The 14,426-nt window shown below is 38.8% G+C and overlaps 1 protein-coding gene across 1 annotated transcript in view; it reads right to left on the bottom strand.

Moving 5' to 3' along the window:
• ctdp1 (CTD (carboxy-terminal domain, RNA polymerase II, polypeptide A) phosphatase, subunit 1) overlaps nucleotides 1-14,426 on the bottom strand; it is a 42,399-nt gene that overhangs the window by 27,387 nt on the left and 586 nt on the right. Inside the window, exons 2-11 of the mRNA XM_077548448.1 lie at nucleotides 13,657-13,740; nucleotides 13,157-13,250; nucleotides 12,678-12,806; nucleotides 12,451-12,601; nucleotides 11,745-11,835; nucleotides 10,744-10,910; nucleotides 8,609-9,583; nucleotides 4,554-4,695; nucleotides 3,280-3,495; nucleotides 2,560-2,713 (exon numbers count right to left, since the gene is read on the bottom strand). Coding sequence (XP_077404574.1) covers nucleotides 2,560-2,713; nucleotides 3,280-3,495; nucleotides 4,554-4,695; nucleotides 8,609-9,583; nucleotides 10,744-10,910; nucleotides 11,745-11,835; nucleotides 12,451-12,601; nucleotides 12,678-12,806; nucleotides 13,157-13,250; nucleotides 13,657-13,740 — 2,203 coding nt within the window. The remainder of the gene's footprint in view (nucleotides 1-2,559; nucleotides 2,714-3,279; nucleotides 3,496-4,553; nucleotides 4,696-8,608; nucleotides 9,584-10,743; nucleotides 10,911-11,744; nucleotides 11,836-12,450; nucleotides 12,602-12,677; nucleotides 12,807-13,156; nucleotides 13,251-13,656; nucleotides 13,741-14,426) is intronic.

Raw genomic sequence — 14,426 nt, 5'->3', positions numbered from 1 at the left:
CCCTATAATTTTCTTTATTGTATCTTTAGACCAGATGAAACATTTGCGATTAATCGCGAGTTAACTCGTGAAGTCATGCAATTAATTACAATTAAAAAAGTTAATCGCCTCTTGCTTTTAATTTTTAATAATCTTTTTTTTTTTTTAAATGAATTTATGTCAGTAAATGAGTTAAAGAAGCGTAAAAGAGGAAAATAACAGTTACATTAACACATCGACATGAACGACACTGACTTTATGGTCATGTAAAAAAAAAAAAAAAAACACATTTACACGAGTGCAATGTAGCGATTCAGTAACAAAGCATTGCGTGAACACTGAACACCTCATTAACCAACTCCATCTCTGACTAGTGCTATATTAGCCTGGCATTTAATTACGGCGCAAATTAATTATGTCCATCACACCGTGGCAATGTACACAACAGTGCTAATTAATAACAGCGGTGGTACTAAAAAAAAAAAAACACACAAAAAAGATAGAGAGAGAGAGACAAGACAGGTCTTTGTGCGTCATCGATAAATAAAAATGCACACGGAGCGACAATTATTGGACAGATTATCCAGCAGATATCTCAGTGGAAGGACATAATGGAACAACATTAGTGACATCATTTTCACAGCCGAGGCCGAGGCTTGCCATAGCAACATCCTCGAAAGCTATTATAGTTATCGAGTAGAAAAAAAAAAAAAACTGCAACACAAACACACTTTGAGTCTCCCTGGCATTCATCTTAATATCAGATGCAATGAGGAGACATTTTTCCAGATTAATAAGAGAAAAACAATTTAACCACCTTCCTGTGACGATAAATAATCACAAGCATGGGCGCGATTTGGACATGTTTCTTCAAACCGTATTGCCGGCAGGAAAGTCAATGTTCGCAATGACAAAGTGCAAAATATTGCATGTAATTAGAAAACCACCCATGATAAACAATGTGGCTATAAATATTAGGGGTGTGCCCAAAAAAATCGATTCTCATTTAGCACGATTCAGAATCGATTTTATTTAAATTATTTTATACTGTCCTTCCTTTGTCTGTGTGTGCCTTTATTTGGAGCGCTGTTCATGTTGTTCCCAGTTTGGCCATTGAGGGGCAGTGTGGTTCAGCGCAATCTAATGCAATGTTAAGTTGTAGCCACATTAGAGAGTAGAAGGAAAAAGTCACGATCAAGTTATTCCAATAAAAAAAATTTTTTTCTTCCCCAGTGTGGAGACGTTCTTTTCAGTGATAAAAGTGCCGCGAATAGCGCGCTAATTAGCATTAGCAAGTCAGACTGGAGTAGATCATTACAATATCTTGCACATCTAGAGATTGAAGCAAAAATCATTGTCAATCAAATCATTTTGAATTAAAAAATCATTCTTGATCGAAAATCGATTCTGAATCGAATTGGAGAGCCAAAAATCGGAATCGTATCGTGAGACATTCAAAGACTCCCACCCCTAATAAATATATCCGATTTTTAAAAAAGTATATAAAACTCTTATTGAATTAAGCTCAGTACTTGCATTCTGTACATTTCTTTAAATATTTACCTGTTGAAGAAAAAGGAAAAAAATAATAAAAATAAGGAAAGGCATGGCACAGCAGTTTCCAAATTAACTTTAAATGAGTTACTTGAAATGAGTTGCGCTGGCTGTTTGCTATTCAGTCAAACCATGACCAATTAGAATGACATCCAAGTCCTTGGGGCACATTTAATGAAACTAACTCTCATTCCTGTACAAAAAGTGCAACCTGTGACTGAGCTGAAAGATAAACATGCAGTGGATATAAAAAGTATACACACCCCTGATCAAATGCCAGGTTTTGTGATATGAAATGAGACCATGACCCCCCAAAACAATCTTACAACTTGTTTCCACCATTAACTCATTCACAGCTAGCCATTTTCACTGAAGCAACCTCCTTTGCTCCTGTTTTACTGGATTTTGACTGATTTTGCAAGGCCCACAGAATATTGTGTTCTATTGCTATAGAAACACAGAATTGGAAACTACTAAAGAAAGACTAGAGTCTCTTCTTTCATCAGAAAAAAAAGTATATTTGTATCTGTTTCTGTTTTGCATCAATTAGCATTAGAATATAGCAAAGTTTCATCATTATTCACACATTTGTTTAAAACATTGGGTTAAGGAGTCTTTTTGCAGCATGGCCCTGGTTGATCTCTTTTGCTCTGCTGCCACCTGCCGGCCGTTTTTGTAATAACTATTATTGATTCAAATATTCTCTGCAGTTCAGAGGCCGCATCAAAGCCTTCTGTATGCGCTAGCTTAAATTAAAAATAATAAAATTAAAAAAACATATAGTTACGTTTTTGGGACCATGGCAATTTTTTAAATAAATTTTTGGGAGCAAATGAGCTACTGTGCAAAATCTCAATTGATTAAAAATATATATTTTCAAAAGGGAGAATAAAAACAAATGACTATAATCTAGTTGCAAAAGTGTGCACACCCTATGATTTTGAACTATCTAGAAAAATACCCATTACGCAAGTCAAAGCAACCGACCTTAAAGCAAATCAGCGCAGTCCCGGGGCCTGTTTTTACCTCTTTATCCATGCTCTCCAGGTCCTCCTTGCAAAGAGTGTACAACGGCATCGTTTCTGACATGCTCTGCTGACGCTTCCGACGCGACGGCCCCAGCGACTCGTCATCCTGGCTGGGTCCCGCTGCCGCATCTTGCTGACTGTTCGATGCGCCCCTGAACAATAAAATGTTAGTAAGCTAAATAAATACTGGACGAACTAGTTCTTCTTTTTTTTTTAGTTTAGGGTTGACTTCAGAGACTGAAAGTGATAGCGAAGGCCGAGATTACGCAATATGGAAATCTCATGCAAAGCGGAAAAAGGAAGTTCCCAGTTAATTAAATCTTCTTTGATGATTAGAATCAAAGTTGATGCAAATCTGCTGCGTCTGTAATCCTTGAATTACTTCATCCTATTTTTTTTCCCCTCATGGTAGCTCATTATCATGAAATGTGAGGGAAATGGCCACTGCTGAATGTACCGCACTGATATAAAGTGAAGACATGCAACAAATAATCACTTAAGTGTGACTTTTTACTACCATACGGAGTGGCTAAGGAAACGTATAAGTCTCCATTGGGAGTCATTTGGGGAAGTACAGTATCTGCACAGTAAGCTATATGAATGGAAGTCAATGGGACCTGGTGGACAAACCCGCATACAGTATTTAAGACGCGTGATGAATAAGTCTTTTGTCAATGCAACAAAGACAAAGCGCCATTTTGAACAATACACAAAGTACCTGAGACACGACTGCTCTTGTTGATCAGGTGCCTGGAGGTAAGGCGCCGCCAGCGACGCCTGAGGGCCCTTGCGAATCAGCTTCCCGGTGACAGGGTCGTAGGTTCGAACCTCGGGGGGCGCGAGTGGAGCTCTGTGCTGGATGGGGGGCGGGTTTTGGAAAAGGGGCTTGTGCCGGGAGCCCTGCTTGTCGAGGAAAGCCGCCGGGGTGTTGCTCCTTCAACCAGGAGAGGGAAAATAGAATTCAGAAGGATCGAGGGAAGTTCAGCGACAACGTTTCTAAAAGGTTATCCGGAACAATTTGATTTTATGTTGCGTGAGGTGTGTTGAGAGCGATATTTTCTCACCAATGGGCTCGAAGAACTGTCTGCGCAGACAAACGTACATTTCTCAGAGCAAATGCTAAAGTGTGGCCACATAACAATATCCACACTCAAATTAGCATATTTAACTCATTCACTGCCATTGACGGCTATAGACGTCAAAAATTCATTTGAACCATTTCTATTAGTTTTCCACTTTTGTTAATAAGAGTATGAAAACCTAAAAAAAAAATTTAACATTTAGAGCAGATATAACATTTGTGATTAATCGTGAGTTAATTATTGAAGCCATGTGATTAATTACAATTAAAAAATCGAATCGCCTGACGCGATCAAAAAAAAAAAGAGAGACAAGTTTATTAAAAATTCTGGGCGTCACGCGATTAATTTTTTTATTTGTAATTAATTGCATGACTTCACTAGTTAACTCACGATTAATCATACATTTTATATCTGTTCTAAATGTACAATAAAAAAATCTAGGTTTTCATACTCTTGATAACAAAAATGGGAATTAAAAAAATAAATAAAAAATAGTTCAAATGAATTTTTGACATTTATAGCCGCCAATGTCAGTGAATGAATAAAAAAGAAAGAAAAAGAAATGATAAAAAATTCGGGCGTCGGGCATTTAAAGTTTTTAATCGTAATTAATCGCATGACTTCACGAGTTAACTCGCGATTAATCACAAATTTCATATCTGTTCTAAATGTGCAAAAAAAAAAATCTAGGTTTTCATACTGTTATTAACTAAAGTGGAAAAAAATTGAACTAATAGAAATAGTTCAAATGAATTTTTGACGTTTATAGCCGTCAATGGCAGTGAATGAGTTAATTCCCCCCAAATTTCGATCAAGGAAATGCTGCCAAACGCCAATCCCAACTACGCCAACAAAAAAGCAGCAATCCAGTTAACTAAAAACCGTTTGCTTTTCAACTCAGCAATTGTACCATGGCTGCTTGGAGTAGTCCTCCTTGAGCGGGAAAAGCGCCTCCTCCACCCTCTCCCAGCGCTCCAGACAACTCCACAACCAGTCGGGGTTGACCACGTGGAGGTGCTTGCAGCCCAGCGCCTGTCGGACCTTCTCTGTGCCTAGTTGACAAAAAGGCGGGGGGAATTTATTTTTTTTTTTTTGTCCGATCAAAACCTATTAGTAAATACACACACTCTCCGTCTATTTCAGATCAATGGTCAGACTTTGAGGAGAGAAAAACAGATGAATAATAATTGCTAGGTCGATACTCGTACAGAGATAACGAGGAAGATTGGTCTTGCAGTCACTGCCCTTTCACTTTCACTTTCACAAAGAGTAGAGTTTCTGCTTGAATAATTGTAATTGATGTTTGGCACAACAGGCACAGGAGTAGACTGTCAGCTTATATACTTAAAACTAAATCACTCAATAACCCGGGGTTACTTGTCAAAAAATGGATTCTCATAAGAATTGCGATTCTCAAAATCGATTTGATTTAAATTATTTTGTACTGTCTTGCCCTTGTTTGTGTTTGCCTTTATTGGGAGCGCTGTTTGTGTTATACAGGATTTCGCCACTGAGGGGCAGTGTGGTTCTAATGCACTGTTAATCTTTGACTGCCAAAAACGTTAAATAACGTTTAGTAAAATCCTATGGAGGAGTGCCAAAGACGTTAAAAGACGTTTGTTTCAAAACAGAGGTGAAACTAACCATTTTCTATTGTTGATTACTGAAGAACGGAATAAGGTAGAAACAAACTTTTTTTTTCTGATGAAAGATGAGGGTCCAATCTTTCATTTGTTAGTATGTGTGTTTCCATAGTCCAAACACAAAATTTTCTGTGGACCTTGAAAGATCAGTCAAAATGCTTAAATCGGCTGGCACTGGCGACATCCCGTTTCTGAAAACGTCTGGCAGTCAAAGAGTTAAGTTGAAGCCACATTATCAATCAATCAATCAAGTTTTTACAATAAAAGTTTTTTTTATTTGCAGCATAGGCAGAGCACATGCCGGTGAATAATGTTAAGATGCTCCTCTGTATACATTCTTGAAGTGTTTTGTATGAATGGCCGTTCTTTTGAGTGATAAAAGTGCCGCGAGTAGCATGCTAACTAGCATTAGCGAGTCAGACTGGAGTAGACCATGACGATTCTTTGCACATCTTTAAATTGAAGCAGAAATCATTGTCAATCTAATCATTTTGAATCAAAAATCGATTCTGTATCGAATCGCAGGCCCAAAAATCGGAATCGAATCGTGAGACGGTTTCCCACCCCTAATAGCTTGGGACTGTTTTTTGCCTCTTCACGCACATCAAGTCGGGCCCGCACTAATATCTGTTGATATTACAGCAATAGATGATGTATTTTATTAATTTGGCCTCCAGGGAGGATTCTAATTGGGTTATTTAGCGGAGTAAGGAAATGCTGCTCTAAATGCAGAGGATAAACCGTGCCTAAAAAGACAAAACATTGGGTAAATAAAACTAGCATCATGAGGCAAATTGGCAAGAGAACGATTTTCGGTTAGGGTTAGGGTTATCTAACAACACAAACACAATTAGTTTTATGGGGTTCGATCCAAATGAAGCAAACTCCGCAAAGTCCCGATTTCCTCTGTGCTCCCCCCCCCCCATTCTTCTTCTTATGCTGCTGCAGAATGTGAGTGATTGCCAAGCGCGTCTCACGGCAACGGCCCCACTTCCCGTGCTCGCTTGATTTCAAAGGCTAAATTGATTTGGTGGCACATGTCTCAGTTTCAATGAGTATTATTTCCCGAGATTTGTGAGCCAACGGGAAGCATTTTGTTAATGCATGCAGAGAACACGGCACACTATTTGCATTCGCTTTATTGCAAACGCCAACTAACTCGATCCTCCGTTTTCTCTCAAGAACAATTTTGACAACGCTCGGTATACAGGCTGCTGCCAATTCCGCGAGTTAGCTTGACATTTAAACCCTTCTTGGATTCCGGCCTCATTAAGCAGAGAAAAGCTTCTGTCATTTCAGAATAAGTCCAGCAAAATTGCTAATGGACACGTCTCAATGGACTGGAATGGACGAAATGAAAAATGGACCCCCCCCCCCAAAAAAAAAAAAAAGATTACGATGCCCTTTCGTGCTACCTCGAAACCTTGTACAGTGAACCCATGCAATTACTTTTTGGGTAATTGACATCCACCCATAATGGTTTGAAATTGCTTGTAGCTGTCACAAGATGGCGCCAAAAGCACAATTCTAATATTAGACATGGCTTTGGCCCAAGCGCTGGGAAATGTTCCCTCAAAAAAAGCGAATAATTCAAATTGAAATAAAAAAATGCCAACCTGGAGTTCACTCTTAAAAAGACTCCTGTAATTGCATAAATTAGCAATCTTGGTGTTGTTAGATTTGTGTATTTTTTTCATCTACAATTGAAACATCCTGTTTTGTTGACAGTCCTTGAATGCACCACGTACACTAAAACTAAACAGTATAAATGTTTGATACCACTTTTTTTTCAGACCGACACCAGCATGAGTACTCAACTCACAGATACCAAGTACCAATACTAGTAGTTTTTGATAAATTATTGCTATTGTGTGTAAAAATCAATGTTGAGCTTAATGATTTAAAACTAGGGGTGTCAGACAATTAAAAATTTTCGCATGAATTAACTCCAAAATTAATCGCAAATTTTATATACAATAAAAATATTATAATTATTATAAGTTTTCATACTCTTAACAAAAAAGTGGAAAATAAGTTAAACTAACAGAAATATGGCTGCATCTTTTAGTCATTGATATAATAATTTCATAATAATTCATAAAATTTAGTTGATGCACTGCGCACACACAAAAAAAAGAGTGATTTGTGTTGGTCATTTTTCTGCCACTAGATGGCATACTTGCAAATGTAAGACGTTGGTGACAGCTCAGTGCATTTTTCTTTTCATATTAAGAGCTATTTAATCTTTAACATGAAGTAACTTGTGAAATTCTGCACATTTTCAAAATAGTAAAATACAACTTGACCCCAATCTCAACAAAAATACGCATTATAATTACATTTATTACTGCTCAATTTTGACGTGGACGCTGCCATGCGACTGGAATTCCCCCAGTACAGACTTTCCCAAAGAAGGGGCTGTCATTAATCTCGCTTTAAAAAAAATTTGGTGGAACTTTTAAGTTAACTCAAAATTAATCCCTAATTGATGAACCATGTGAAATGGTTTGGTTGTGATGAATAATTTCCTGCTGAATAGTTATTTATATAACATAGGTTCGTAATTCTGTGTTGATGTTTTATGATCCCTCTCCTGTCATAAGGAATCAATTATTTGAGGATTTTCCAAATTCACATAACAGCAGGGGTTCAATGTATGCCCATTCCTAAATATAACAAAACTGACTTTGAGGCGTTACTACCAGCAGGGATGTGATTTGACCAAAGTGAAATTATCTGAAAATTTAGCCGGGGGTCTGGGGGCCGCCGGCACCCAGCTAGGTCCAGGGCAATGCCCTGGTGGGGGGACAAGGGGCCCCCCGGAGCTCTTGGGTTTTCCGTGTTTTTAAGTACTTTCAATGCACTCACATGACAAAGAAATAGACAAAACAACAGCATAAATTTTGAATGTATATTGAACTATCCCATATAAAATGGCAGTTTTAGTCAACTCAAAATCAGTCACATTCAAAAACATTGGACTGCCTTTGCTTTTAAAAACTATCACTGAGAATATCATCATATCTAACTAATGTGATTACTAAGTTAACACATAAATAATGTTGAAGAGTTCAAATTTCATGAACAAATAATTGTATCATGACCAAATGAAAAGTAACTCATATTAGAGCATACCACAAATGTCTTTGTTATAGCAGAAGATGTTATCTGTCGGAGTCATGTGCATACACAAAAAAAAGAAAAAAAAAAAAAAGAAATTTTAATTTTTTATTTTTGGAGATAAAAAAAGCGGAATTCCGCGAATTAGCGGAAAAATCACATCCCTGTACCAGAAACCACAAATGAAACCGATTTTACATACCCGATTTTGCTGCAATGAGGTGTGTCGTCCTTTCGGGTTCTTCAGACTCCAAAACCAAGTTTTTGCTAATCTTGGCCCCGAGCGCTTTGGCGTGGTAGTACTCCCGAGTCCTCTCTACGGGATAATTGGTCGGGTACAAGCCGCTGAACACTATCGTGGTGCCGTCTAAGGTCTTGCTCTTGAGCTCGGGGACGATCTTGCGAATGTCCGGCGTGTCGGGCACCTCGGTCTTCAGGAACGCCTCGTAGCGGGCGTAGTACTCGCCGTGGATGCGTTCCAGCACCTCCTCCAGGTAAATGAGGTGATCGTCCCGGTCGTTATCCACTTCCTCTTCTTCCTCGTCCTCCATGCTCTGGTCCAGGAGCTCCTCCCCCACGGTCACCCCGGATTGTTCGCTATTCTGCGACTCGGTTTCGGGTTCCCTCCTGTCCGAGCAGCCGTTGCCCAACTCGGGGAGGAGAACGTCCGAAGGTTCTACTGATTCGGAGCTTTGCATTTGACTGTTGTCGTCTTTTGTCTCATCACCGTTGTCTTGTAAGTCATGCTCGGATTTCTTCGCCTCGCCGCCGTCGTCCGCCGAGGGCGGCTTTTCCCGAACAGACTCGCTGTCGCTGTCGCTGGAAAGGTCAAAGTCCAGATTGTTGGACTCGCTGTTTGGCGTTAAAGAGTTCGTGCTGTCCTGGGCCTCACCTACCCTGCTAATAATCTCCTCTTTACTATTTTCCTGGCTATCACCCCCTTGACTTTTCATTGCCGCGGGCTCCTCGTCAGCCTCTGAACGTTTATCCGTCAATGCCTCATCTGACACCGACGTGGCGGGAAGCGTCCGTTCGTTTGCCGGGACGCCCTGAGAACAGCGGGATGCAGCGGACCCGCCGTCTTTTACGGACTTTTTCCCCAGGCCGTTATTTTGCTCGTCCGTTCCGAGATTCTCATACGCTTCTGTGCTCTCTGCGGGTCGACCGGGCGGGTTTCCTGCAGGGGAACAAGGCACGGGAATCCATTCAAATTCGAGGACAATTCGGTACAAGAATGTCATTTTTTCTAGTAATATTAATATTAAAAAATATTCTCATTGATTTACTGATGTGTTCTAGTATTTGCTTCTTTTCACAGTGGCTATAGAATTAGCACAAATGAGATCCAATTACAAATTTGGTGACTCAAGAGTGTTTTAATATATTTGGTGATAATCTAAATTGGTGTCGTTAGGAGCTACACTGCAAAAAATGTTTTGAACGCTTGTTTCTGAATTTTTTCCCCTCGTTTTTAGCCTAACAAGAAAAATTATCTTGTAAAAAAAATTGATCTCAAATTAAGTAAAAATATCAAACTTTTTCTTAATAAGACATTAGAGCTAATATTAAGAAAAAAATACTCATAACAAGCTGAAATAATGGTTTGCATGACATGACCAGCAGAAGAGCTTTTGTTTCTTATTTTAAGAGGATAACCAATTACACAACTAGAATTGGTTGAAATTTGAGGACATTTTTTGCTTATTGGCCAAACACAAGTTGAATTCTTATGTATTTTAAGAAAATAGTGCTAAATGTTACAGCTTGGAAAAACATTACTTAAGATTTAACATTAAGACCGCTGTGGTTGATATGTGCCTATTATTTTTAATTAAAAAAATTATTGCTCTGTCGCCAGATAATTTTGATCATTTGATTCATCTTTTCTTATTTTACTATATTTTTTTCTTAAATTTTCTCCTGCCCTTTTTGCAGTGTGTCCACTTCCTTTTTCACTTTCTCCTCCCCCCATAGATCTCTTTGAAGATCCATCTGAACAAATCTTAAGTTCATATTTAAAAAAAAAAAAAAAAGGGGGACATTTGTCAAAGAAATTGCTCTTTGGGCGGACGTGTCAAAGTTAATCGCAGCTCAAAGCAAAGAGGCCGCACTTCATGTCCTCATTTAAAACTCTGGACTGCATTCCAACAACGAGAGCTTTGCGAGAGAACTCGCTTGTTATCTTAAAAGTGCCGACTGACGACTGTGCAAGGAACTGGAAACATATCCTTGAGCACTGAACATCGAATTGGTTGTGCGCGACACTCACTGTGAGTCACAAGGACATGTTTTCCTGAGAGAGACAAAAAAATAATAATAATAATCTCATCTTTGTACCTTTCTTGGCCATCAGAGCTTCTTGAGAGCCCGGCGGCGCACTAATGTCCCCGATGCCCTCGAAGTAGACGTACTTCTTCACAGTGATGAGGTTGGGCGCAAACTTCCACACGTCTTCGCGGTCATCGATGATGCACACCATCGAGTCCCCACAGGGGAAAAGATACCTGGTAGGACAATGAAGGACAGCAAGCTTGTTGACACGGCAACGTCCTGATATTATGCATTTTCTTTCACAATTCGATGCGGATCCTTAACTCATTCACTGCCATACATTCATTTGAACTATTTCTATGAGTTTAACGTTTTTTTTCTATTTTTGTTAACAAGAGTAGGAAAACCTAGAATTTTTTTTATTGTACATTTCGAACAGATATAAAATTTGTGATTAATCGTGAGTTAACTAGTGAAGTCATGTGATTAATTACAATGATTTTTATTTTATTCTTCTTTTTTTTTTTAAGAAAAAAAATATCAAACATTAGGGGAGTCAGGCAATTAATATCAGTAATCGTAATTAATCGCATGACTTCACTAGTTAACTCACAATTAATCACAAATTTTATATCTGTTCGAAATGAACAATATTTTTCTAGGTTTTCATACTCCAGTTAACAAAAGTTTAAAAACATAACGTTAAACTAATAGAAATAGCTAAAATGATTTTTTTTTTTACGTCTATAACTGTCAATGGCAGTGAATGAGTTAATGAGCAGTATCTGATTATTATTATTTTTTTTATACATATGGCCAAAGATTGTGCTTCTGTTTACCATATTTTTGCTAGCGATCGAAAGAGCACCAGCGGCTGCTTCCATCCAAACCACTTGTTACGGATTCCAATTAATTTGAACTAGCGACAGTGATCAATTAGCTAATGTTGTTTACTTTATGGGTACTGACTTATTGTAAAAAAATAAAATAAAAAAATCCACAATGAACGATTCAATATCTAATGGCTGCAGAGGAACTTTGTAAATTAGACACACATATATTCCCACCTAAGATTCCCCGTCTTGGAGAAGGGGTCGATGCACTCATCTCTAGACAGGATGCGATGGGAGAACAGCTTCGTTTCGGGGTCCAGAAAGCCTGAGAAAGGAAACGTAAAGTAAAGAACACATCAGCATGTTTTGGCCCTTTTGAATCAAGCATTCCGTTCGGATCATTTCATAACCCATCGTGCTTTCTTTGACAGGAAATATACAGCAGCCGGAGACCCGGGCTGGCCTCTCAACTCATCAAGGGCAGTAAATTTCAATTCCAAATGCATTAAACATTCATCACATGGCTGCAAAACAGTGCCTCGCTGGGTTTATTTACCGCGCGGCGTGATGGAAGACTGCCACCTGAATAAAGCAAAGCCTATATCACGCTAGCTCTATTTACTCCAATGAATCAAAATTCTGCTGAGGGGACAGATAGCTGTTTTTTTGTTTTTTTATAAACTGGTTTTCATGTATGACTGAGTGTTTTATTGCAGACTGGTGAAGGGAGAAATCAAAAATACACATCCTGATGTTGTTTATGCTTTCACATACTCATAATGGCAAGGTTAAGTAAATCGATAGCTAACCAGCATATTAATCACACCTTGAATGCAATATATTAGCAGATAGCGCCCCCTTATGGACTCAAGCCAGAAGTGCAAATGGTAAATGGTAGATGTTTTCCCCAACCTACGAGAGAAATGGGAGCACAAATTACCCGCAATGGTGTGTGCATAAAGGCGGCTCCCGAACGTGAAGACGTGCAATTCGTACAATTTGGCAATTTTCTCCAGGAATTCCTTGCAATGCGGCCGTAGTCGCGTGTGGAGCATCGGCTCGCCTCGCCCCAGCTGGAAGTGGAAAATACCCTGGGAGGGAAAAACAAAGAAAAAATTTGCATTTGTAGCTCAATATATTAGACATAACACCGATTTACAGACAGACCTTATTGGACATTTGCTGGCAGTGCTGATCGGTGGTGTGGATGAGCGTCTGGTCCAGATCCACCATCAGGACCAACTTTTTGTTGCGGTGGAGCCGCTGCTGGTCCTCTCGGCCCAACTGCTCTGCTTGCTGTTTGGAAGGTAAAGGTTATTAGAGGTTAACGACACTGTACAGTGCAAACCCTAAAGTCAAAAGGCTTACAGCTTGTAAAATACTAGCTTCTTGTTTACAAAGTAGTGTGATTATGATCTTTAAAAAAATATCTGTATAATTCAATTTTTTTGGTAGTAATGAAGGAGAAATTCAAAGGTTGACCAGTATCATGGAAAACATTCTGTTCGACTTTGGAGGTTCTACTGATTTAGACTATTACACTTACATTTAAGTAAATATAGTAAAAGTGGCCTTTATTGTGTAAAACATTGGATAAAATTGCTGTACTAAAAAGCCGCAGCAAGCAGCATCTCTGTTCTGCTCACCTCTGAGCTGACCATCAACTCGGGTACACTGTGCACCATGGAGACGGTTGCCGTGGAGATGGGAGTTTGCTGGTTTCCATTTGTGCTCTGCAGTCTGAGAGGGAGTGAGCGAACGAGAGAAAGAGTGGGTGTTAGGCTGCGTACTTGAGCATAGGGAAACTCAAGAAAAAAAAAAAACAGCTTTTAAGAAGATGCTGGTGAATGAGAGGTGGGCTTGATTTCTAGAAAATGGGATGGTTTCAGTGAAACTGGCAAAGGGAGGATGTAGCACAAATAATCTACTATTTCACAATAGTCGTCTCTGGTGCCACCTAAAGGAGATGTCTAAAAATGAAGGCACCACAAATACAAATAACAGTTTTGTTTTCACCATATGCTTAAATGTTTTTTTCCAGTAGATGTAAAGGCGTAAAAAATGTCAGGTGCATAAATGTGGGCGGTTTATCATCCATATAGGTGATGTCACTGTTGACCGTCATCGTGTTCTTGCATGCTCTTACTGAGTCAGGTCCTGGCCACATTCGGCACACAAGCCTTTCATCACGATAGGGTGGCTGCATCCTGCTATTCTGACAATGACACCCCTGGGGGAATACAAAAGACAAAATACAGTTGTTGTTGTTTTTAAATAAATCAATAGGCTATTTGGTAAGTTACAATAAATAAACAAGGTTTGTGTTTCCCTCTTGAGACAGTTAAAGGAATATAAAATCTTAGACAACAGCAGTAAGCTTTAAAACACAAGTACTGTTTTTTCTCAAAATTTGTTTTATTTATGATTCTTTATTAATAAGTGTAAATGAGAGAGAGCGAGAGAGAGAATTCTAGGTTTTCACCAGATCGCACAAAAAATTTAATTATACACTTTTTTTGTTGAGTGAATATCAATCTTTAAAAGGGCGTTTCAAAACGTCAAGAACTCGACAAGCCCATAAAAAACATTGCACACGCGGAATTTTGCGTTGTCAAGGTAAACGCCATTCAATGGCGCTTAACTTTCGCTTTCAAAGTAAAAGCATTTACCCGGTTCTTAGTTAAACTAAATCACGTTTGAGCAAATAATAAAAGTTATTAAATTGTACTACTTATTGAAAGTGTTTCATGCAATAAGATTTTGGGCAATGTAGCGACACCAATGACCTTCGCTGAAATAGAGCTGTTTTACTTTGATAGTCGACCTCAAAACCGAAACACTATGATTTGATTAACTTGATTGCGTGTTATTAGTTTGCTACCATGCTTTAGCGTAGTTAGCTCGTTAGCCAGCTAG

This window comes from Vanacampus margaritifer, chromosome 17 (assembly GCF_051991255.1).
Source record: "Vanacampus margaritifer isolate UIUO_Vmar chromosome 17, RoL_Vmar_1.0, whole genome shotgun sequence".
NCBI classification, from domain to species: Eukaryota; Metazoa; Chordata; class Actinopteri; order Syngnathiformes; family Syngnathidae; genus Vanacampus; species Vanacampus margaritifer.
Note: the sequence above shows the minus strand (reverse complement) of the source record. Positions and strands in the feature narration are given on the sequence as shown.